Genomic DNA, 18,704 nt, shown 5'->3' with positions numbered 1-18,704 from the left:
AACTCCAGGAGTAATCGCTTTTTACAACGAAGGATCAGGACACGGCGATACGGCAGCTCATTCGTTCCAGCAGCTATCAAATGGTACAATGAGCAACTGGAACGATGAGCTGTCGTGTGGCTGACTCTGATCCCTCATTGACGTAATGTAATAATGTTTATATATGTAGTAGTTTGTTTTTTACATGTAATTACTGGATTTATATAAGTTTGTGGTAACTGTATTGTATATTACATCTTTTTAAATAATGATTGTATGTTTTTATAACCCGTTTCTCTGTCAAGGCACTTTTAATTTCCCTCGTGAGGGATAATAAAGTTCAATCTAATCTAATCTAATCTAATCTAATTAACGATTTATGCAAATTAGGCACCCTTCCCAAATGAATCTGCCAAGCTTGGTGCTTTGGACCAGTCGGTCACGATTCCGACCATATGCCACCTGACTAACAGAGATTATTTTGTAGACGTCTGTGTGTCAACAGAGGGCTTTATATATTTTTACAATGAAGTTGTACATTGACGGGGTGCATTTTTGTGAACAATTAATTATTTTAATGACCAGGATGGTTTGAAGCCAACATAATATCCCAATTGCTCCAAGTAATTTCAACCAAAGAAAAAGGAAAGTGGGGCTTATTGTTAACATTTTTTAATAAGTGGAGCTTTAATTCGGTGAAGCCCACTTCTCAAAAACTGCCGGATGGTGTGGGCATACGTATTGCAACGCCTAGCCCGGCCGTTGATTGGTCGAAAATTCTCAGCTGACCCGATGATGTGTAACGTAATGTGGAGGCTTCCTCAAAGATGTCGATAGTTAAAGTTTGCATAGGGCTTATAATAATTATCTCTATGTTCTCGATTTGTGATCAGGGTAAGTTTTTCTTTATTATTATTATTTTTTGTTTTACTTTGGGGGATCTTCTCACTTATTTTCACTTGTGCCATTCTTTTCTTTTGGGTCTTTTATCCCCTGCAGTGCAGGTATACAGCTTACGCAACTCCACGACGAGAAGCAGCATGGCTACAGTGGTACTGTTTGTGGCAGTTTGGTGGATTGCCAACATGGTTGCCACTATAGCATCAAAGAAAGCAGTGAGTGGCATCAAGCCTGACGCCACTGACAGTCTGACTACTTGGACAGGAACAGTGGCCTTAAAGGATCTCAGGTGGATAGAATTGACAATGCTACAACACCTCTTGGGGGCGCTGTTAGCCAACACGTGGCTCCTTGTAGTCCGTCGCAAGTCAGTCTTTCCCAAAGAAAGTCTCAATCCCAAACATATGCTACTTGCAGTGACAGGCAACCTAGTGGGAAATCTGGGCACTAACGCATCTTTTGCTGCAGTCAGTTCGAGTCTAACTCAAGTCATCAAATCATGTGAACCAATCTTCACCTTTGTGTTCGCACTGCTGTTTTACAAGAACAGTGGTAACTTGACCCGAAATGTGCTGTTCTCAATCATCGCCATGGTGGTGGGCACATGTCTGTTTATCTCAGGCGAGGTGTCCTTCAATATTTGGGGACTTGGTGCTGCTGTTATTTCTAACATCGCTTTCCCGATACGGAACATCTACCTGAAGAAGTTGGGTCAGTCTTGGGATGATCCTCTTCAAAAAATTGCAGTGGTTTCTAACTTGAACGTCCTGATTCTGCTTCCATTTGCGATCATGAGTATGAGCAGCTTAGCTAAACTGCCTCCTATGGAGAGTTGCACCTCTGCCACCTTCCACTTCATCTACAACGCCGCCTCCATAATGGTGCTCCAAGCATTTAGTCCTGTGGAACATGCTATGTTGAACCTCTCGAAGAGAATGTTTGTTATTCTGGCAAATATGATTGTCTTCTCTACACCGTTTACATTCTGGACAGTCACTGGTCTCTTGGTTATTTTCATTGGACATTATAATAATCAAGGAGGCCGCATTTTCATGCAGATAATGAAAATGCGGCGATGTTTCTCTCCTGCCATCATCGTCTTTGGTATTTCGTCATTTTGTTGGTTCGTGGGATTCTTTCGATCTGGTGCACTCATGAATCAATTACAAATGCAACTTACACGGTACCAACCGAGAGAAGTCATCACTACAGCTTGGGTATATGAACGACCGATTCCATACAATGTTGTAGAAAACATTGAAGCTTTTTTGGATAGGAATCCCGGTATGACCGTGAAGGTATTCTGCGGTACCTCCCAGTGTATGAAGGCAGTGCAAGACACACATAACCCAGAGATTACAGGGGAATTTCTAGTGCTGCCAGAGATCTTTAAGAATACCCCTCTGGAGCTCTGGTTAGCCCGACATCCAATGCACAAGATTCTGACAGGTGTTGACTTTGAAGATCACGTGTACGAGGCAGTGAGGTTAGCTCTGTTATGGCGTCATGGTGGCATTCATTTCGATCCCTCGATCAAACACGGCGAGTTCACTATCCCAGGGCACCAAGAGGCTTGGGTTAGTATTGGGACAAACCTAACACAAACTAAAACACATGGAGTTCTCAGTGTGTCTCGGTTTCCAGTGCACAGCGCTTTCATTGCGAATCTTACCAAAGCGTTTTGTCGCGAATACTCTCGGAATATTACCCATGGAAATCCACACTCGTTGCAGAAGTTTGATTTTCAGGGAGCGGTCAGTGATATGTTTAACAAATCTTGCATGTCTGGAGACCATTGTCCCACACACATAGAAACTGACCTCGAAAGGATTTCTGTAGTTGATGCAAGAAGACGCCATTTCGGAACACTTTCGTACGCAAGAAGAGCAGGGCGATCTACGCGCGCAAATCTTGGGGATGAGGTACAAAGTTTCCCTGGGATACAATTCTTACCTTTCGTTGACCGTTTTGTTGATAGAGATAACTTTGATAAAGCAAAGAGGGATAATCATATCCGGATGTTTTTCAACGCGTGGTATGGAGATCAAGGGATGACTTGGCCCCCACCGCGAAACATCGACCCCATCATGCTGTCTGTGCATATTAGTCCTCGAATCAGGCCAATGTTCACAAAATATATCAAATACCTTCGATCTAAAGAACCAATAGGATGCAGGGATTCTGACACTCTGAAGTTTCTGAAGCAAAACAACGTTGATGTCTTCCTTTCTGGCTGCCTAACACTCCTCATCAAAACTCCCAACATTGAAAACAAGCGTTCAGGCCAAATAGTCCTGGCCGACGTGGATAAAGCATTTGCTGCCCTTCTCCCTCCGGATATTGAACGGATAGCCATTCGTGTCACGCATTTAGGTGTGGGTGGCGGCAAATCTACCATCAGGGAACGTTTTCAAGCAGCATACGATTTGATACAAAACTACTCCGAGGCACATGTGGTTATTACGCAACGCATCCACTGCGCACTACCCTGTGTTGCCATGGGAACACCGCTTATTTTCATCAATTCCAAACACATGCCCGGTGGAGGCGCAGAACGTGGTTTGAAAGTCTCCTCCCGTGTCACGGGACTTACACCTCTTTTCCACACTGTAGATGCCTTCAATATGTCTCAAGAATCGATTGCGCGATGGCTGCGTGATTTCAACTGGAGAAACCCCCCGCCGAACCCCGACGTAAGCATGCGCATGCGCCTTCGGGCCACGGACTGGAATGTGATTCGACAAGACCAAGTTTTGTACGATAGCGCTCGTAAATTTGGCCTGTTACCCCTGTCACCTCCCGCCACAAACACGCCGAATCAATTAGTGTTCCATTTAATCCTGAACCGTACCAGAAACCCTACAAGCCTGGACTGGCCAAAATGGCGGACCATTGAATCGATATTTTATCATTATCCGCATGCTAAGATTATCATTCATAGTGATAGCTTACAGACAGGCCAGTTTGATGTATTAACAGAGTCCGGTTACACTATTGAAGTACACAGCCTCAGTGCCAGCATTGGTAATAACATAATGAAAAACAAAATTGATATCAAACATTTCCGGAGATTTGGATCCCGTTTAAACGAAGAAGACTTTGCAAAACTGGCGGTACTATTCCAATGGGGTGGGGTGTACATTGACGCAGATGTTATCCTCTTGCGACAACTCGATCTCTCGTTGATAAATACTCTAGTTTGGGGAAGTAAGGAGCAGAATTCATTCGATCTTTCTTTCATGAGGTTTGAAAGAGGTCATCCATTCCTAGAGACTATCCTAAAGGCTTCTGAATGGCAGGCATCTCCAAAAGACAGACATTTCTCTGCATTCGAAGCATTATTGTTTCATACTTGGTCTAACTACTTTAAAAACAGTGTGAAAGTTTTGGCCCAAAGAGATTTCTTCAAACAGTTCAGTGCCCAAAACGCAAGGGATTGCCTGCAGAGCACATCCGGACCTATTTTTGAATCCAATATGAAACAAATTCGACGTGAAGTGGTTTTTGCAAAAGTGAAGGGATCACTAACAAACCTGAGCAAACTGCAAAATGGAACGATTTGCAAATACTTGTTCAACTCATTTTGTGTCCTGTGTAATAATGTTTACTAACGCAAGTCATGACGAAAAAGTGAGCAGCGATATGGCCAAACAAATTGAAACTTGCTAAAATGTAATTCTTAAGTAACGGCAAACTTCTATCAATAACCTGGAATTTACGTCTAGTTTTGACCCAATTGAATAGAGAACAACCGTATGCACTGAAAAAGAATATATATATCTCACTGCTGTGGGTTAATCTTTGTCATCATTTTGGGTCAAAACTATTAGGCCCCCAAAAAATATATTTGGTCTCTGGTCAGACCAAAGTTCCGGAATTGACGCGGCGACGCGATTGTACAGACAAGTTGGGGTACTTTTTTGCTTTTTTGGTGTCCTCATGTACATTGGTGTCCTCCATGATTTGCCTTGGTGCTTTCGATCATTTGCCTTGGTGCAATTTCCCATTCCTTGGTGCTCTTTGGTAAAAAAAAAATGAGGTGCGGCAATAGAGGGCGCCGCGGAACTACCGCGGAATATTTTGGAGAAAAAAAAGATTGACGCGCATGATTAAAATCGACACGCGCGCTGACCAGAGACCGACTTATTTTTTTTGGCCTTACGCACACAAACTGTTACCTTCCACGGTTCCAAATCAAAATAACAGTTGTCTTATTCTGTACTCAAATTTCCCCCCGGTCATTGCAAGTGTGCACTGTGCAGATATCTTTTGGGCGAAAATTATTGGTTATACATTTTTTTTTAACTGAGAAAGGGGATATTAAGCATTAGTTTGCATTGATTCACAATACACATCATTGAGCTGGCCATTCTTACTTTGCTGTGTACAACAATATTTGATGTATTTCTCGACCATCCTAAAAAGTGGCATATTCTGGATGTTTTGCCTGCTATTTTGACTTTTAAACGTAGGATCATATAATTATTCTTTTTTGTGTGAATTGTTTTGTTTATAACAACAAAATTGAACAAAATAGCCTGTGGAACATTCAGCACACTTTTTGCGTGTCGTGACTTGACACCATACCATTGCTAATGCACTTAAAATGCACTTTTGAAAACCACCTTAAATGGTTGTTTTCTTCCGAACGATACCATTTCATGCGGAATAGTTGATAGGGTATTTGGTACCATGATCCCTATCGTCACTTTTGAGCAAGTTTTGGTATGTTTCCAGGTACATATATATCAATGTGGATCATACGTGCCTCTAAGATAATATGTTACATTTGTGTTAAAACTTTGTGATTGACCTGATTGAAAGGTCAAGGTGTAAAAAGGTAAAAAAAAAATTCGGTTGGGGTAGATATATTTTTTTGTTTAACAAGAAATGTACGAGGTTGTGTTTATACAATAGTTTAAGTTTTAGATAATTTTAATACATTAATTTAAAGGATGGATAATGTTTGTTTATTTTATATTTTGTAAATTTTATGATTCCGCCCCCCCCCCCTAAGATCTCGGCCATCGAGTGACGAAAAAATTTGCAGCTCGGTACTTGCATAGAGCATCTCATAATGAACATAACCAAGAAATTTCATGACTATAGGTCAAGGGGTTTGGGAATTATGGCTAATTAATTATTCATATATACGAATGGTAATTGTGCTCTTTGTACACGACGTTTATGGGAAAATTCAGTTTCGGAATTTTTTGCAGAAGTTAGATTTGGCCACAAAAATATCTCCGGTTTCTAATATGCGCGCGCGTCGCTGTAGACATGCGCGTCGGTAAAATTATTATTTTTTTTTTTTTTGTGTAAGATGATGTCTCAAAACCGCCAAACTCACTGGTTTGACTGGAATCCTGCTGCTGCACAATTTTAACGTGTTTTTAGATGGGGTTACGATCGAGTATAAGCTTTATGTGGCCTATGTGGGCTCCCATATAGTTTGCACTAAATTTAGTCGGGTACCATTTGCAGCAGGGTTGTAATTTTGTTATTGTGCGTCTGGAAGCCAGACTGACGGAGCGATGGTTGTGCATCTGGAACTAACCTGTAAATGATTTTTAATTAGATCAATATACTTCTCAAGCCTTATGGCCTTACTGAGGTCACCTTCAGCTGCACTTTGAAGGATATTTTGAGAGTTTTAAGGGGATCGAAGCGTCATCTGCAGCACCAGCCGACATTTGATGAGAAAAAAAAAGTTAGGTAAAAAAAAAGTCGCGTTGCCGCACCACTTTTGGGGCAAGCTCCATACCAGAAACCGGAGACCTTTTTTGGCCTTTTCAGAGATCGGTCAATGACATGCATCACCGATTTTGCATATCTGGAGACCGTTGTCCCACAACCACAGAAACTAACCTCGAGAGGATTTACACGTAGGATCATATATTCTTTTGGTGTGTGCATCTTTTTTGTTTAGGGCCTATAACAACAAAATTGCGTGGTATGGTAATTCTGCTCTATGTACACGACGTTTGTGGGGATTTTTTTTTTCAAGGCTATCGCATAAAGAAATAGCTGTGGGGGCGGATTCCGCCCCCGGCCCTTTTAGGGTTCAATAACAGCAATTTTCTTTCAATAACCTGGAATTTACGTCTAGTTTTGACCCAATTGACGGGGGAACAACCGTATGCACTGAAAAAAAAATACATATCTCACTGCTGAGGGTAAATCTTTCGTCATCATTTTTGTAGAGGGTCAAAACTATTATGCACAACCTGTTACCTTCCACCGTTCTAAATCAAAATAACAGTTGTCTTATTCTATACTCTAATTTTCCCCGGTCATTGTCAGTGTGTACTTCGCATATATCTTTTGGACGAAAAATATTGATACACATTTTTTTTAACTGAGAAGGGGATGTTGAGTATTAGTTTGCATTGATTGACAATTCACATCATTGAGCTGGCCATTCTTACTTTGCTGTGTACAACAATATTTCATGTATTTCTCGACCATCCTAAAAAAGTGTCACATTCTGGATGTTTTGCCTGCTATTTGACTTTGACACGTAGGATCATATAATTATTCCTTTTTTGTGTGGATTGTTTGTTTATAACAACAAAATTGAACGAAATAGCCTGTGGAACATTCAGCACACTTTTTGCGTGTCGTGACTTGACACCACACCATTGCTAATGCACTAAAAATGCACTTTTGAAAACCACCTTCAATGGTTGTTTTCTTCCGAACGATACCATTTCATGCGGAATAGTTGGTAGAGTATTTGGTATTATAACACCTCGCCCACAGTTCTGTGTCTTGATTAGCCGAGAGCGAGTCACATGATACTTTCTATTTTTGCTATCTTTCTGTGCACGGCCAAAAGTACTATGCCCGTAGCAACCAAAGTACTATACCATTAGCAACCAAAGTACTATTTCCACGGCGCGGCATTTGTGTGCAAATGCATGCTGGTGTGCGTGTTGCGTTGTGTGCGCGTTTGTGTTAAAACTTTGTGATAGAGACCTGATTGAAAGGTCAAAAGTATAAAAAGGTATTAAAAAAAACAAACATTCGGTTTGGGTAGATTTATTTTTTGTTTAACAAGAAATGTACGAGGTTTTGTTTATACAATAGTTTAAGTTTTAGATTGATATTAATACATTCATTTAAAGGTGGATAATGTTTGTATATTATGTTACCTTATATTTAGTTTTCTATGTAACCTGTGTAAATAAAAAAAGGTGACTAAATATATATTAACGATCACAAGTAGTCGGATTTAACATGAGATTCATCAGTATAGCCATAGCGCACATAGCTATAGTTTGACCATTACTTCGATGGACAATACAGAAAAGTTGACCCTTGGTGGCGTGCTTCCGGACCCCTCGAACAGGAAAATTAGGGTGTAAAAGTCAGAGTTTTTAAAATTATTTTTGGGTACATTGATGTAGAAAAATATCCCCCTCGGAAAAGGTCTTTGTAAAATTGTGACTAGCATCCCAATTTATAGAAACTGAAAAATCGCATGACGTGAAAGAGAAAAATAGTGCTGAAAATTAACCTCTAACTTCCTGTCACAAGACGTGTGAAAATTATTCCTTTTATTTTCCGAGTTAATTTATTAATAGACTAAATTTGTACTCCCGTAAAGTGTTATGTAACGTCTGAGGTTGATGCTAGGTGAATTATACAAATCGTAATTCCTTTTCCCTTTGTTGCATACCTATTCCGGGCTTGCACCCATGTGGGGCTCAACGGTGGCGCAAGCTCCAGTAAGTTTGTATTCAGAACTGGGTTAATCGGGTAACTGGCATTCCGGGGAGGGGTATAAAACCTCGCCCACGTGTTTTTGGATTGAGTTTTGCGGGACGGGAGCCGGAGTGAGTGTGTCTCGCCGGGTTGGGTGTTCGCTAAGCAGAGAGGTGTGGACCTTCAGCGCTGAAGCTGTCGAGTTGGGAGCCGCCGAAGGCTGCGTGTCGGGCGGACTTCTTGTACCCTCTTTGAGATGGGAGTTTTTAAAAATCCCGCTTGTGGGCCATTGAGGCCTATTGTGTTAGTACCGCATCGCAATCTCCCGGGAACGCCAGACCCACGGATAGGCCCGTACGAAGTCGAAGGCCGTGTGAGTAATTATTATTATTAGTTATGTATAATCATTTATTGTGTAGTGTGTATTGTATACTATAGTTTTACAGTTGGAAGAATGTTTTTCATGAGTTTATATTTATCAAGTTTTGTTTTATAAGTTTTGGTTTCTCTTTGGAAGATGACATGATTTGCTTGGAGAATTGACTTTTGTTGAGAAAGATTCATTGTATTTTAATGTCTTTCTGTATTTTCACATTTAAGATGAATCCCGTTTCATGGCGGCATTTGAAGTGAAAACCGCGTTCATTGTGTGAAGTTGTAATATTTCAACAACTTATAACCTGTGTATTTTCTTAATGTAAAACGTTGGTACAACTAGCATGTTTATCAGAATGCCCTAATGGATATTACAGGGCTTCCCGTAATCCTGCCCTACGATGGCTAGCGGGGATGCCACTGTCCTTTACTTTCACTGAAGTTTGACGTGACGTGAACCTCCACCTACTCTCCGACGGTCGGTGCGTAGGGGGCCTACCTCTGTAGCAGACCGGGTTCTCAAGCTCTCATGTTCCTGGGGGAATCGTCCCACGGCGACGCTCAAGCCGGACCCAAATGCTTATGTTGTAATTAATAGAGCTGTGTTATACTTATATTGTAATTACTAGAGCTGTGTCAGATTTACGTTGTTTATAATGGGGCAATGTAACGCGAACACTAAAACATTCTGGGGACACAAACTGTGAACATAATTTTGGCCGGTAATCAAACGGATGTATAAAATTAATTTTGGTTTATTTCTTTCTCGTAATAAATAGTTTAATTTTGTGATTGATAAGTCCTGTGTTGAGTCCTCTGTTCTTTTGAGTTATTTCTTGGTTTTTGGTCTGAGTAGAGCGGCGCAAGGGTCCGCTCTGCGACACTTCCGAAAATCTAAAATACATGTGAACTAGTGGAACTCGGAGCACTCGTACAAAGATGAACATTTATGAAACTTTAAGGACCAATTCTCATTTACAAACAAATCTTAAATGACTCTTGATAGGAACTGTATTCAAGCCAACCCGACTTAATCTAGAATACATCGGATGTAGGTAGGTAAATCTTGGCGTCGTTATAATTTTCGTTCTTACGCAAGTACGCGATGTGAAAACGAACGTGTATCCTAAGATAAAATTCCAACATGAGTGTTTCTTGGGGTGATTACGGTTAGAAATCAATCTGTCAAAAATTATGGCAAGGGAAAAGGGCAACCCAGTGTAAATTGCCCATAGAAGGGTCACGGAGGGGTCCGGAAGCTCAAGGACAAATTGGCATACTTTCCGGCTCTTTAATATACCCGTGTCAAATTATTTCAATTTTTTTATGTCTCGTTTTTATACCAGAGTTTTTTTTTTACGTTTCGTGTCTGTTTCCTTTATCGTTCACTCGACCCCGAATTCAAGCAGTTTATGACACTTCGATCTAGATACTTACGCAACAGTTTTTAAACGCGATGTCTTCACGGAATTCGCACCTGATTGGTAGCACAGTCCAATTATCTCTTTTATTCGACGGTACCAGTAGGAAGACGCCCCTCGAAATAAATGGTTATGGTAATTTACTTTTTCTTTCCATGGTAATTCGTTTGTAGTATTCTATATGTTCTCGGAAGTCCAGGTGAAAGCACATTTTTTGAACGTGGTATAAATTTGAAGCGTAAGGTAGAGTGTGGGAAAGAACCATTTGTGCGTTTGGGAGAGAGAGGTGTCCAAGAGTTATTGTGTGAAGTTTTGTTGGGTCGTCGCCACCCGTAACCAGCAGGCGAGTGGAAGCAGCCACCGCAGGTACCGGGCCGGCCAACCTAAACTGTTGAGGCCGAGAGCCACGTTTAGTCGGAAGTACATGTTAAAGTACTTGCTTTACACTCTCTTCATCTGTATGACCAGACGTCACACGGCAGTAGCCTGACCCCAAGAGTACACTCCCCGAGAATTACCGTAAGTTCCTTTTTATTATCAAAAACTGATTTTTGAATCGTGTTTGGTTATAATTTGAATCCACTTATTTAGACACAATTTGAGATCAATTTGTATTTTCATGTGTGATTCCAAAAGAACAGAGATTTGTAGTATTTTGGGTTATTTTACATTTCATAGATAACCATTTTCCCTGGTGGGCACAACCAACCCTATTCCGATCCCGTGAGACCAATCTGTAAATGGCAGGGACCCCACTGAAGCCAGGCGGTGACTGATCAACACACTGATCGAGGCAGAGACGACAATCCAGTCAACGCTAGTGTCACCAACCTGAGCCGAATTCTGTATCTGGGGAAGGTTGCAAGTATCTTAAACATAACCTAGAACCTGAAATCTAAAACCCACAAATTGGCTTTGATTTAAATTGTAATTTGTAAAACTTAAAGACCGGTTGCTTTGTTTTCTTTACTTTGTTTCTTTTAATGTAACAACTAAGTTGCTTTATTTGAAGATTTGGATTGATATTTCTGTATTCGTTTCTTGGCTGGATCAGCAAATTTTCCGTTAATATTTTGTTAAGACTCAGTTGAGAAATTGCTGAATTATTTTGTTGAATTGAGATTTTCATATTTTTTGTGTTGTTGCAAAGTTGCTAATTTGTATGCCTTGCTATACCTTCAAAGTTAACCCGTGCTAATTCAACCTGCGATTTAATTTGCTTGATTTGAGATGTTTCTTTTGATTTGCCTAAGTTAAATCTGTTACATTTTGTCATCTTCAGAGAAACCCTGAATTCTTTGGATCGTTCTTAAGTTGAGTTCTTGAATTGTGGAAGATCCTTTGATTAAATTTGATTATTTTGTAGATATTCTTGTAAATATTCCTCTTCCTTTTTTTCATTTGATTTTTCTTTAAAATAAAATTGTACTTTTGCTCTTGAAGTTAAAATCAAATCCGTTTCTGTTTGCCTTATTTACTGAGTTGAAGACAGAACTATCCCATTTATCTAAGGTCTTGAGAAAATACTTGACAACCCGAAAGTTTGCTATTTTCCCCCAAACGGAAAGAGGATGGATCCATAACTCGTATTTGATTTAAAAAAAAATGAAAGAAACCAAAAAAACTGAGGTCGATATCAGGCCTGAACGTGGGCAGCTTTTATATGCGCATTCCCTGGCTATAGAACGATAATTGAGTTCCAGCTCCTCCCAACAATCCCTCTCCCCGATTTCCTCCCGAAATTGCTTTGATCGGCCGATGGCCTATTGGACCTTCGACTATTTGTGAGCATTTGTTGCAGATTCGCCCTTGGTGACCCCTTTGGAATGTTTTTGCCTCCCTTCTCCTAGGTCCCGCCCACTGGAAAACCACTATCGCGGCATAGCGCATATGCGTGACGCGGTGTCGAGTCCATTTTGTAAGTAGGATTGCAGACCGGTAAATAAACTGCCATAGACCCCAATGATAAATGCCCCAATTCGGAAATTCATGAAAAATACTCACAACTCTCTGAGGTGTTCGAAACACACATCAAAGTTAAGGCTTATTTCATCATATTTTACTTCTGTTCAATTTTGTTGGGGTAATCTTATGTCTTTTGGGAGAAATTTCCATCCAAAGATGATCACCCCTTAAAATAGTTCTGAAGTCCGTCGCCATTTTGATGCATACGCTCCATTGCAAAATAGAACCATTTTAGTGCCCGATTTCACCCAAATGTCACAGAAACACAAGCTCACAGTCCTGTGCACGGCTTCCACCCTTCATTTTTTTTTTGGACAAAACTTCCAGGTCATGGCCCACAAAATGCTGTAGTACTGAAGAATTTTAGGGCATGCAAATCGTGATTAGGCCGGCGTAGGCAATTTTGGGCCTATTTACAGGTCTGCGCCCTTTAAATAACATGATGCTGTCTGTTTCTACCCAGACCACTTTTAAGGCAAGAATTAAGGAGGATCCATTAATCATATTTCATCTGAAAATTGAATGAAAATGCAGATTGTTTTAAACAGCTTAGGCCTATGCATTGTCTGCCATGTGCATTGAAGTTTGTTGATTTCCCCTTTCCCACTGATGAAACTGTAGTATAAAAAAATCCCTCTTAGGCCCCCCCCCCCCCCCAAAAAAAAAAGTCTCCGGTTTAGAGTGTGCGCGCTTGTCGCCGAAGCCATGCGCGTCGGCAAATAAAAAAAAAAATCTTTTTTGGTAAAATGGTGTCTCTTAACCGCCTAACTCACTGGTTTGATTGGAATCCTGCTGCTGCACAATTTTAACGTGTTTTTAGATGGGGTTACGATCGAGTATAAGCTTTATGTGGCCTCTCTGTGCTCCCATATATTTTGCAGTCAATTTAGTCCGGCACCGTTTGCAGACGGATGTTGTAATTTTGTAATTCTCTGGCAGCCAGACTGAGGGAGCAATGCTCGTGTATCTGGAACATGTAAGGTTTTAAGGGGATCGAAGCGTCATCTGCAACCCCATAGTCAGCCGACATTTGAAGAAAAAAAAAAGTAGGGAAAAAAACCCGCGTCGCCGCACCACTCTAGGGGCAAGTTCCATACCAGAAACCGGAGACTTTTATGGCCTTGCATTTAAACTATGTTTCTTGGTTGACAATTGAGGTTGGAAATTAACAGTTTAGGGTTGAAAATTGCCACCAAGGGAATGGTGCCGGTTGTCGTCGTCGTCGTCGTCGTCGTCGTCGTCGTCGTCGTCGTCGTCGTCGTCGTCGTCGTCGTCGTCGTCGTCGTCGTGTCGTCGTCGTCGTCGTCGTCGTGTCGTTGTTGTGGGCTGAAATTTCACACTATCTTCTTCGCGGATTTATCTCTGGCTCTTTAAGAACTGTCCCAACGTGGAAATGCATACATACATGCACGGTTCACAGTCAAATGCAGCATTAGGCAGGTAAAGCATGTGTGATACTAAAAAGAATCATAAAATGTTTACGGAACACGAAACAGAGGCCTCGTGCAGGAGTTTCAATCAAAGCAAGAAAATTATGTGCCTCATATAAATCGAACCTGGAATATGTTCGTAAAGTTGTCTAATACATGCCAAGAAAGAAAGATAGAGATTATTGCAGTTCCGATGATAGATTCATTGATGTCCTCTAAAAGACAAAGGTTATCACCGTTTCAGGAGGGTGTGTGCCTACGTTGGTGGGGCGATGACTCTTATGTTTTGCATCTCTGCGAATCGTCGAAGGGTTACTCAGTGATTTCTCATGTCCAGTCTGTCTGCCATAAATGGGCGCACATTTTAGTGCGCTAAAACTAGCCCTTTAACCGGCATAATAGACTGCTGCAAAAAGGATTCTATATTTAAATTTTTACAGCACATCTGCTTGTCTTTAATTCGTAAAGTGTTAAAAAATCCATCACCAGATGTAAGCATTATCGATGTGACTCATTCATGTGCAAATATCCCGCAGCTCCTATCCAGACGCCGCTATTGTTCGCTGCACTCCGAGAAATTCCAGATCGAAATTCCAGAGGGACTGTTTATTTCCCTTTAACTACGTTATATTTTTGTCTACCATATTTTTTCAAACTGTTGATTAGAAAGCAATAAAAAAAAAAAATCCACAATGCCATGAAAATTTGCACATTCCTTTATACTTAATATAGGCACCACGAATACGGAAGGACGGTGTATCTCTCTTACATACTGTGGTGTATGCGCAATTTTGGTCGGACCATGTTGGCCACATAATGGTTTAGAATTTAACAAAATTAGGATTTTGAACACATTTTGGAAGGACAAAGGTGACACATGTTAATATTTCAGCTTATAAAGGACCAATGATTTAATTAGGGACACTTACATGTATCTCATTTTGGTATGGTGAAATAATTTGCTGAGGAAAGTAACTCATTGCATTTTTTTTAACTTGAAAGTTCATGGGGTCCAAAACTAAGGGGGAGGAGTGTAATGTGTTAACGTATTACGAATTGAGATTTTCATTTTTTTGTGTTGTTGCAAAGTTGCTAATTTGTATGCCTTGCTATACCTTCAAAGTTAACCCGTGCTAATTCAACCTGCGATTTAATTTGCTTGATTTGAGATGTTTCTTTTGATTTGCCTAAGTTAAATCTGTTACATTTTGTCATCTTCAGAGAAACCCTGAATTCTTTGGATCGTTCTTAAGTTGAGTTCTTGAATTGTGGAAGATCCTTTGATTAAATTTGATTATTTTGTAGATATTCTTGTAAATATTCCTCTTCCTTTTTTTCATTTGATTTTTCTTTAAAATAAAATTGTACTTTTGCTCTTGAAGTTAAAATCAAATCCGTTTCTGTTTGCCTTATTTACTGAGTTGAAGACAGAACTATCCCATTTATCTAAGGTCTTGAGAAAATACTTGACAACCCGAAAGTTTGCTATTTTCCCCCAAACGGAAAGAGGATGGATCCATAACTCGTATTTGATTTAAAAAAAAATGAAAGAAACCAAAAAAACTGAGGTCGATATCAGGCCTGAACGTGGGCAGCTTTTATATGCGCATTCCCTGGCTATAGAACGATAATTGAGTTCCAGCTCCTCCCAACAATCCCTCTCCCCGATTTCCTCCCGAAATTGCTTTGATCGGCCGATGGCCTATTGGACCTTCGACTATTTGTGAGCATTTGTTGCAGATTCGCCCTTGGTGACCCCTTTGGAATGTTTTTGCCTCCCTTCTCCTAGGTCCCGCCCACTGGAAAACCACTATCGCGGCATAGCGCATATGCGTGACGCGGTGTCGAGTCCATTTTGTAAGTAGGATTGCAGACCGGTAAATAAACTGCCATAGACCCCAATGATAAATGCCCCAATTCGGAAATTCATGAAAAATACTCAACTCTCTGAGGTGTTCGAAACACACATCAAAGTTAAGGCTTATTTCATCATATTTTACTTCTGTTCAATTTTGTTGGGGTAATCTTATGTCTTTTGGGAGAAATTTCCATCCAAAGATGATCACCCCTTAAAATAGTTCTGAAGTCCGTCGCCATTTTGATGCATACGCTCCATTGCAAAATAGAACCATTTTAGTGCCCGATTTCACCCAAATGTCACAGAAACACAAGCTCACAGTCCTGTGCACGGCTCCCACCCTTCATTTTTTTTTTGGACAAAACTTCCAGGTCATGGCCCACAAAATGCTGTAGTACTGAAGAATTTTAGGGCATGCAAATCGTGATTAGGCCGGCGTAGGCAATTTTGGGCCTATTTACAGGTCTGCGCCCTTTAAATAACATGATGCTGTCTGTTTCTACCCAGACCACTTTTAAGGCAAGAATTAAGGAGGATCCATTAATCATATTTCATCTGAAAATTGAATGAAAATGCAGATTGTTTTAAACAGCTTAGGCCTATGCATTGTCTGCCATGTGCATTGAAGTTTGTTGATTTCCCCTTTCCCACTGATGAAACTGTAGTATAAAAAAATCCCTCTTAGGCCCCCCCCCCCAAAAAAGTCTCCGGTTTAGAGTGTGCGCGCTTGTCGCCGAAGCCATGCGCGTCGGCAAATAAAAAAAAAAATCTTTTTTGGTAAAATGGTGTCTCTTAACCGCCTAACTCACTGGTTTGATTGGAATCCTGCTGCTGCACAATTTTAACGTGTTTTTAGATGGGGTTACGATCGAGTATAAGCTTTATGTGGCCTCTCTGTGCTCCCATATATTTTGCAGTCAATTTAGTCCGGCACCGTTTGCAGACGGATGTTGTAATTTTGTAATTCTCTGGCAGCCAGACTGAGGGAGCAATGCTCGTGTATCTGGAACATGTAAGGTTTTAAGGGGATCGAAGCGTCATCTGCAACCTCATAGTCAGCCGACATTTGAAGAAAAAAAAAAGTAGGGAAAAAAACCCGCGTCGCCGCACCACTCTAGGGGCAAGTTCCATACCAGAAACCGGAGACTTTTATGGCCTTGCATTTAAACTATGTTTCTTGGTTGACAATTGAGGTTGGAAATTAACAGTTTAGGGTTGAAAATTGCCACCAAGGGAATGGTGCCGGTTGTCGTCGTCGTCGTCGTCGTTGTCGTCGTCGTCGTCGTTGTTGTTGTTGTTGTGGGCTGAAATTTCACACTATCTTCTTCGCGGATTTATCTCTGGCTCTTTAAGAACTGTCCCAACGTGGAAATGCATACATACATGCACGGTTCACAGTCAAATGCAGCATTAGGCAGGTAAAGCATGTGTGATACTAAAAAGAATCATAAAATGTTTACGGAACACGAAACAGAGGCCTCGTGCAGGAGTTTCAATCAAAGCAAGAAAATTATGTGCCTCATATAAATCGAACCTGGAATATGTTCGTAAAGTTGTCTAATACATGCCAAGAAAGAAAGATAGAGATTATTGCAGTTCCGATGATAGATTCATTGATGTCCTCTAAAAGACAAAGGTTATCACCGTTTCAGGAGGGTGTGTGCCTACGTTGGTGGGGCGATGACTCTTATGTTTTGCATCTCTGCGAATCGTCGAAGGGTTACTCAGTGATTTCTCATGTCCAGTCTGTCTGCCATAAATGGGCGCACATTTTAGTGCGCTAAAACTAGCCCTTTAACCGGCATAATAGACTGCTGCAAAAAGTATTCTATATTTAAATTTTTACAGCACATCTGCTTGTCTTTAATTCGTAAAGTGTTAAAAAATCCATCACCAGATGTAAGCATTATCGATGTGACTCATTCATGTGCAAATATCCCGCAGCTCCTATCCAGACGCCGCTATTGTTCGCTGCACTCCGAGAAATTCCAGATCGAAATTCCAGAGGGACTGTTTATTTCCCTTTAACTACGTTATATTTTTGTCTACCATATTTTTTCAAACTGTTGATTAGAAAGCAATAAAAAAAAAATCCACAATGCCATGACAATTTGCACATTCCTTTATACTTAATATAGGCACCACGAATACGGAAGGACGGTGTATCTCTCTTACATACTGTGGTGTATGCGCAATTTTGGTCGGACCATGTTGGCCACATAATGGTTTATACACCGTTTAAAAAATAAAGCGAAGTGACTAAAAGTTGGGACAAAATGTCGAGGATCACATCCGTATATCAAGGTGTTGTTGGTGGTGGTGTTGGTGGTGTTGGTGTTGGTGTTGACGCATGGAAAAGGAAAAAAAGGTGTATGTCATGCACTGACCTATACCCATGATATCCGCGGCACAGCGCACGCGCGATGCGGCCATCTTTGTTATTCTTTATAGGATGCATACCTGCAAATAAACTCCCATAGACACTAGTGCTAAATGCCCATACTTCAAAATTCTTTTAAAAATACTCAAAACTCTCACAGGTATTCAAGCTGCACAGAAAAATGATAATCAACATGTCATCTTTCGTTTTCTTTTCAATTTTTGGTGGGTTGACCATTGACTTTTCGAGATATTTTCACCCAAAGAAGACGACCCCTATTTTCCCCAAAGCGGAAAAGTAGCCATCTTGAAAAACGATCCCTTCACAACAGGGCAAAATAGCGCCACTTTCGAGCCCAATAGCATCCAAAATGCTCAGAATTGGAAGCCCCAAGTCCGGGCCAGAGATTCATTACCGGAACCATATCTCTTCAATTCCCCAATTTTACGGCGCTCAGAACTCTCTAATATAGAATATTTTGAGTATAACTTTTATTCATGAGCTTGGCGGATCGATTTACCGGTGTGCACCCCTCCGGTGTCGTTTATTCAACATCAAGAGAGGGCGCTCTTTAACATTAACAGTAATACGTTAACACATTACACTCCTCCCCCCTTAGTTTTGGACCCCATGAACTTTCAAGTAAAAAAAAATGCAATGAGTTACTTTCCTCAGCAAATTATTTCACC

At 40.7% G+C, this 18,704-nt stretch overlaps 1 protein-coding gene and 1 long non-coding RNA gene across 2 annotated transcripts; both read left to right on the top strand.

Annotated features, from left to right (window-relative positions):
• The first annotated feature begins 986 nt into the window (after positions 1 to 986).
• LOC119742534 lies at positions 987 to 4,697 on the top strand. The gene has a single exon (XM_038218546.1). The coding sequence runs from the start codon at positions 1,020 to 1,022 to the stop codon at positions 4,488 to 4,490; it is 3,471 nt and encodes a 1,156-aa protein (XP_038074474.1). The 5' UTR covers positions 987 to 1,019; the 3' UTR covers positions 4,491 to 4,697.
• A 5,294-nt stretch (positions 4,698 to 9,991) lies between these two features.
• LOC119742476 lies at positions 9,992 to 11,836 on the top strand. The gene is made up of 2 exons (XR_005272858.1): positions 9,992 to 10,901; positions 11,061 to 11,836. It is a non-coding gene; the product is annotated as an uncharacterized LOC119742476 (long non-coding RNA).
• Positions 11,837 to 18,704: the final 6,868 nt, after the last annotated feature.

Source organism: Patiria miniata, unplaced genomic scaffold (genome assembly GCF_015706575.1).
Source record: "Patiria miniata isolate m_02_andy unplaced genomic scaffold, ASM1570657v1 HiC_scaffold_6, whole genome shotgun sequence".
In the NCBI taxonomy this organism is placed as follows: domain Eukaryota; kingdom Metazoa; phylum Echinodermata; class Asteroidea; order Valvatida; family Asterinidae; genus Patiria; species Patiria miniata.
The sequence above is the reverse complement of the archived record's forward strand: the minus strand, read 5'-3'. Positions and strand labels throughout refer to the sequence as shown.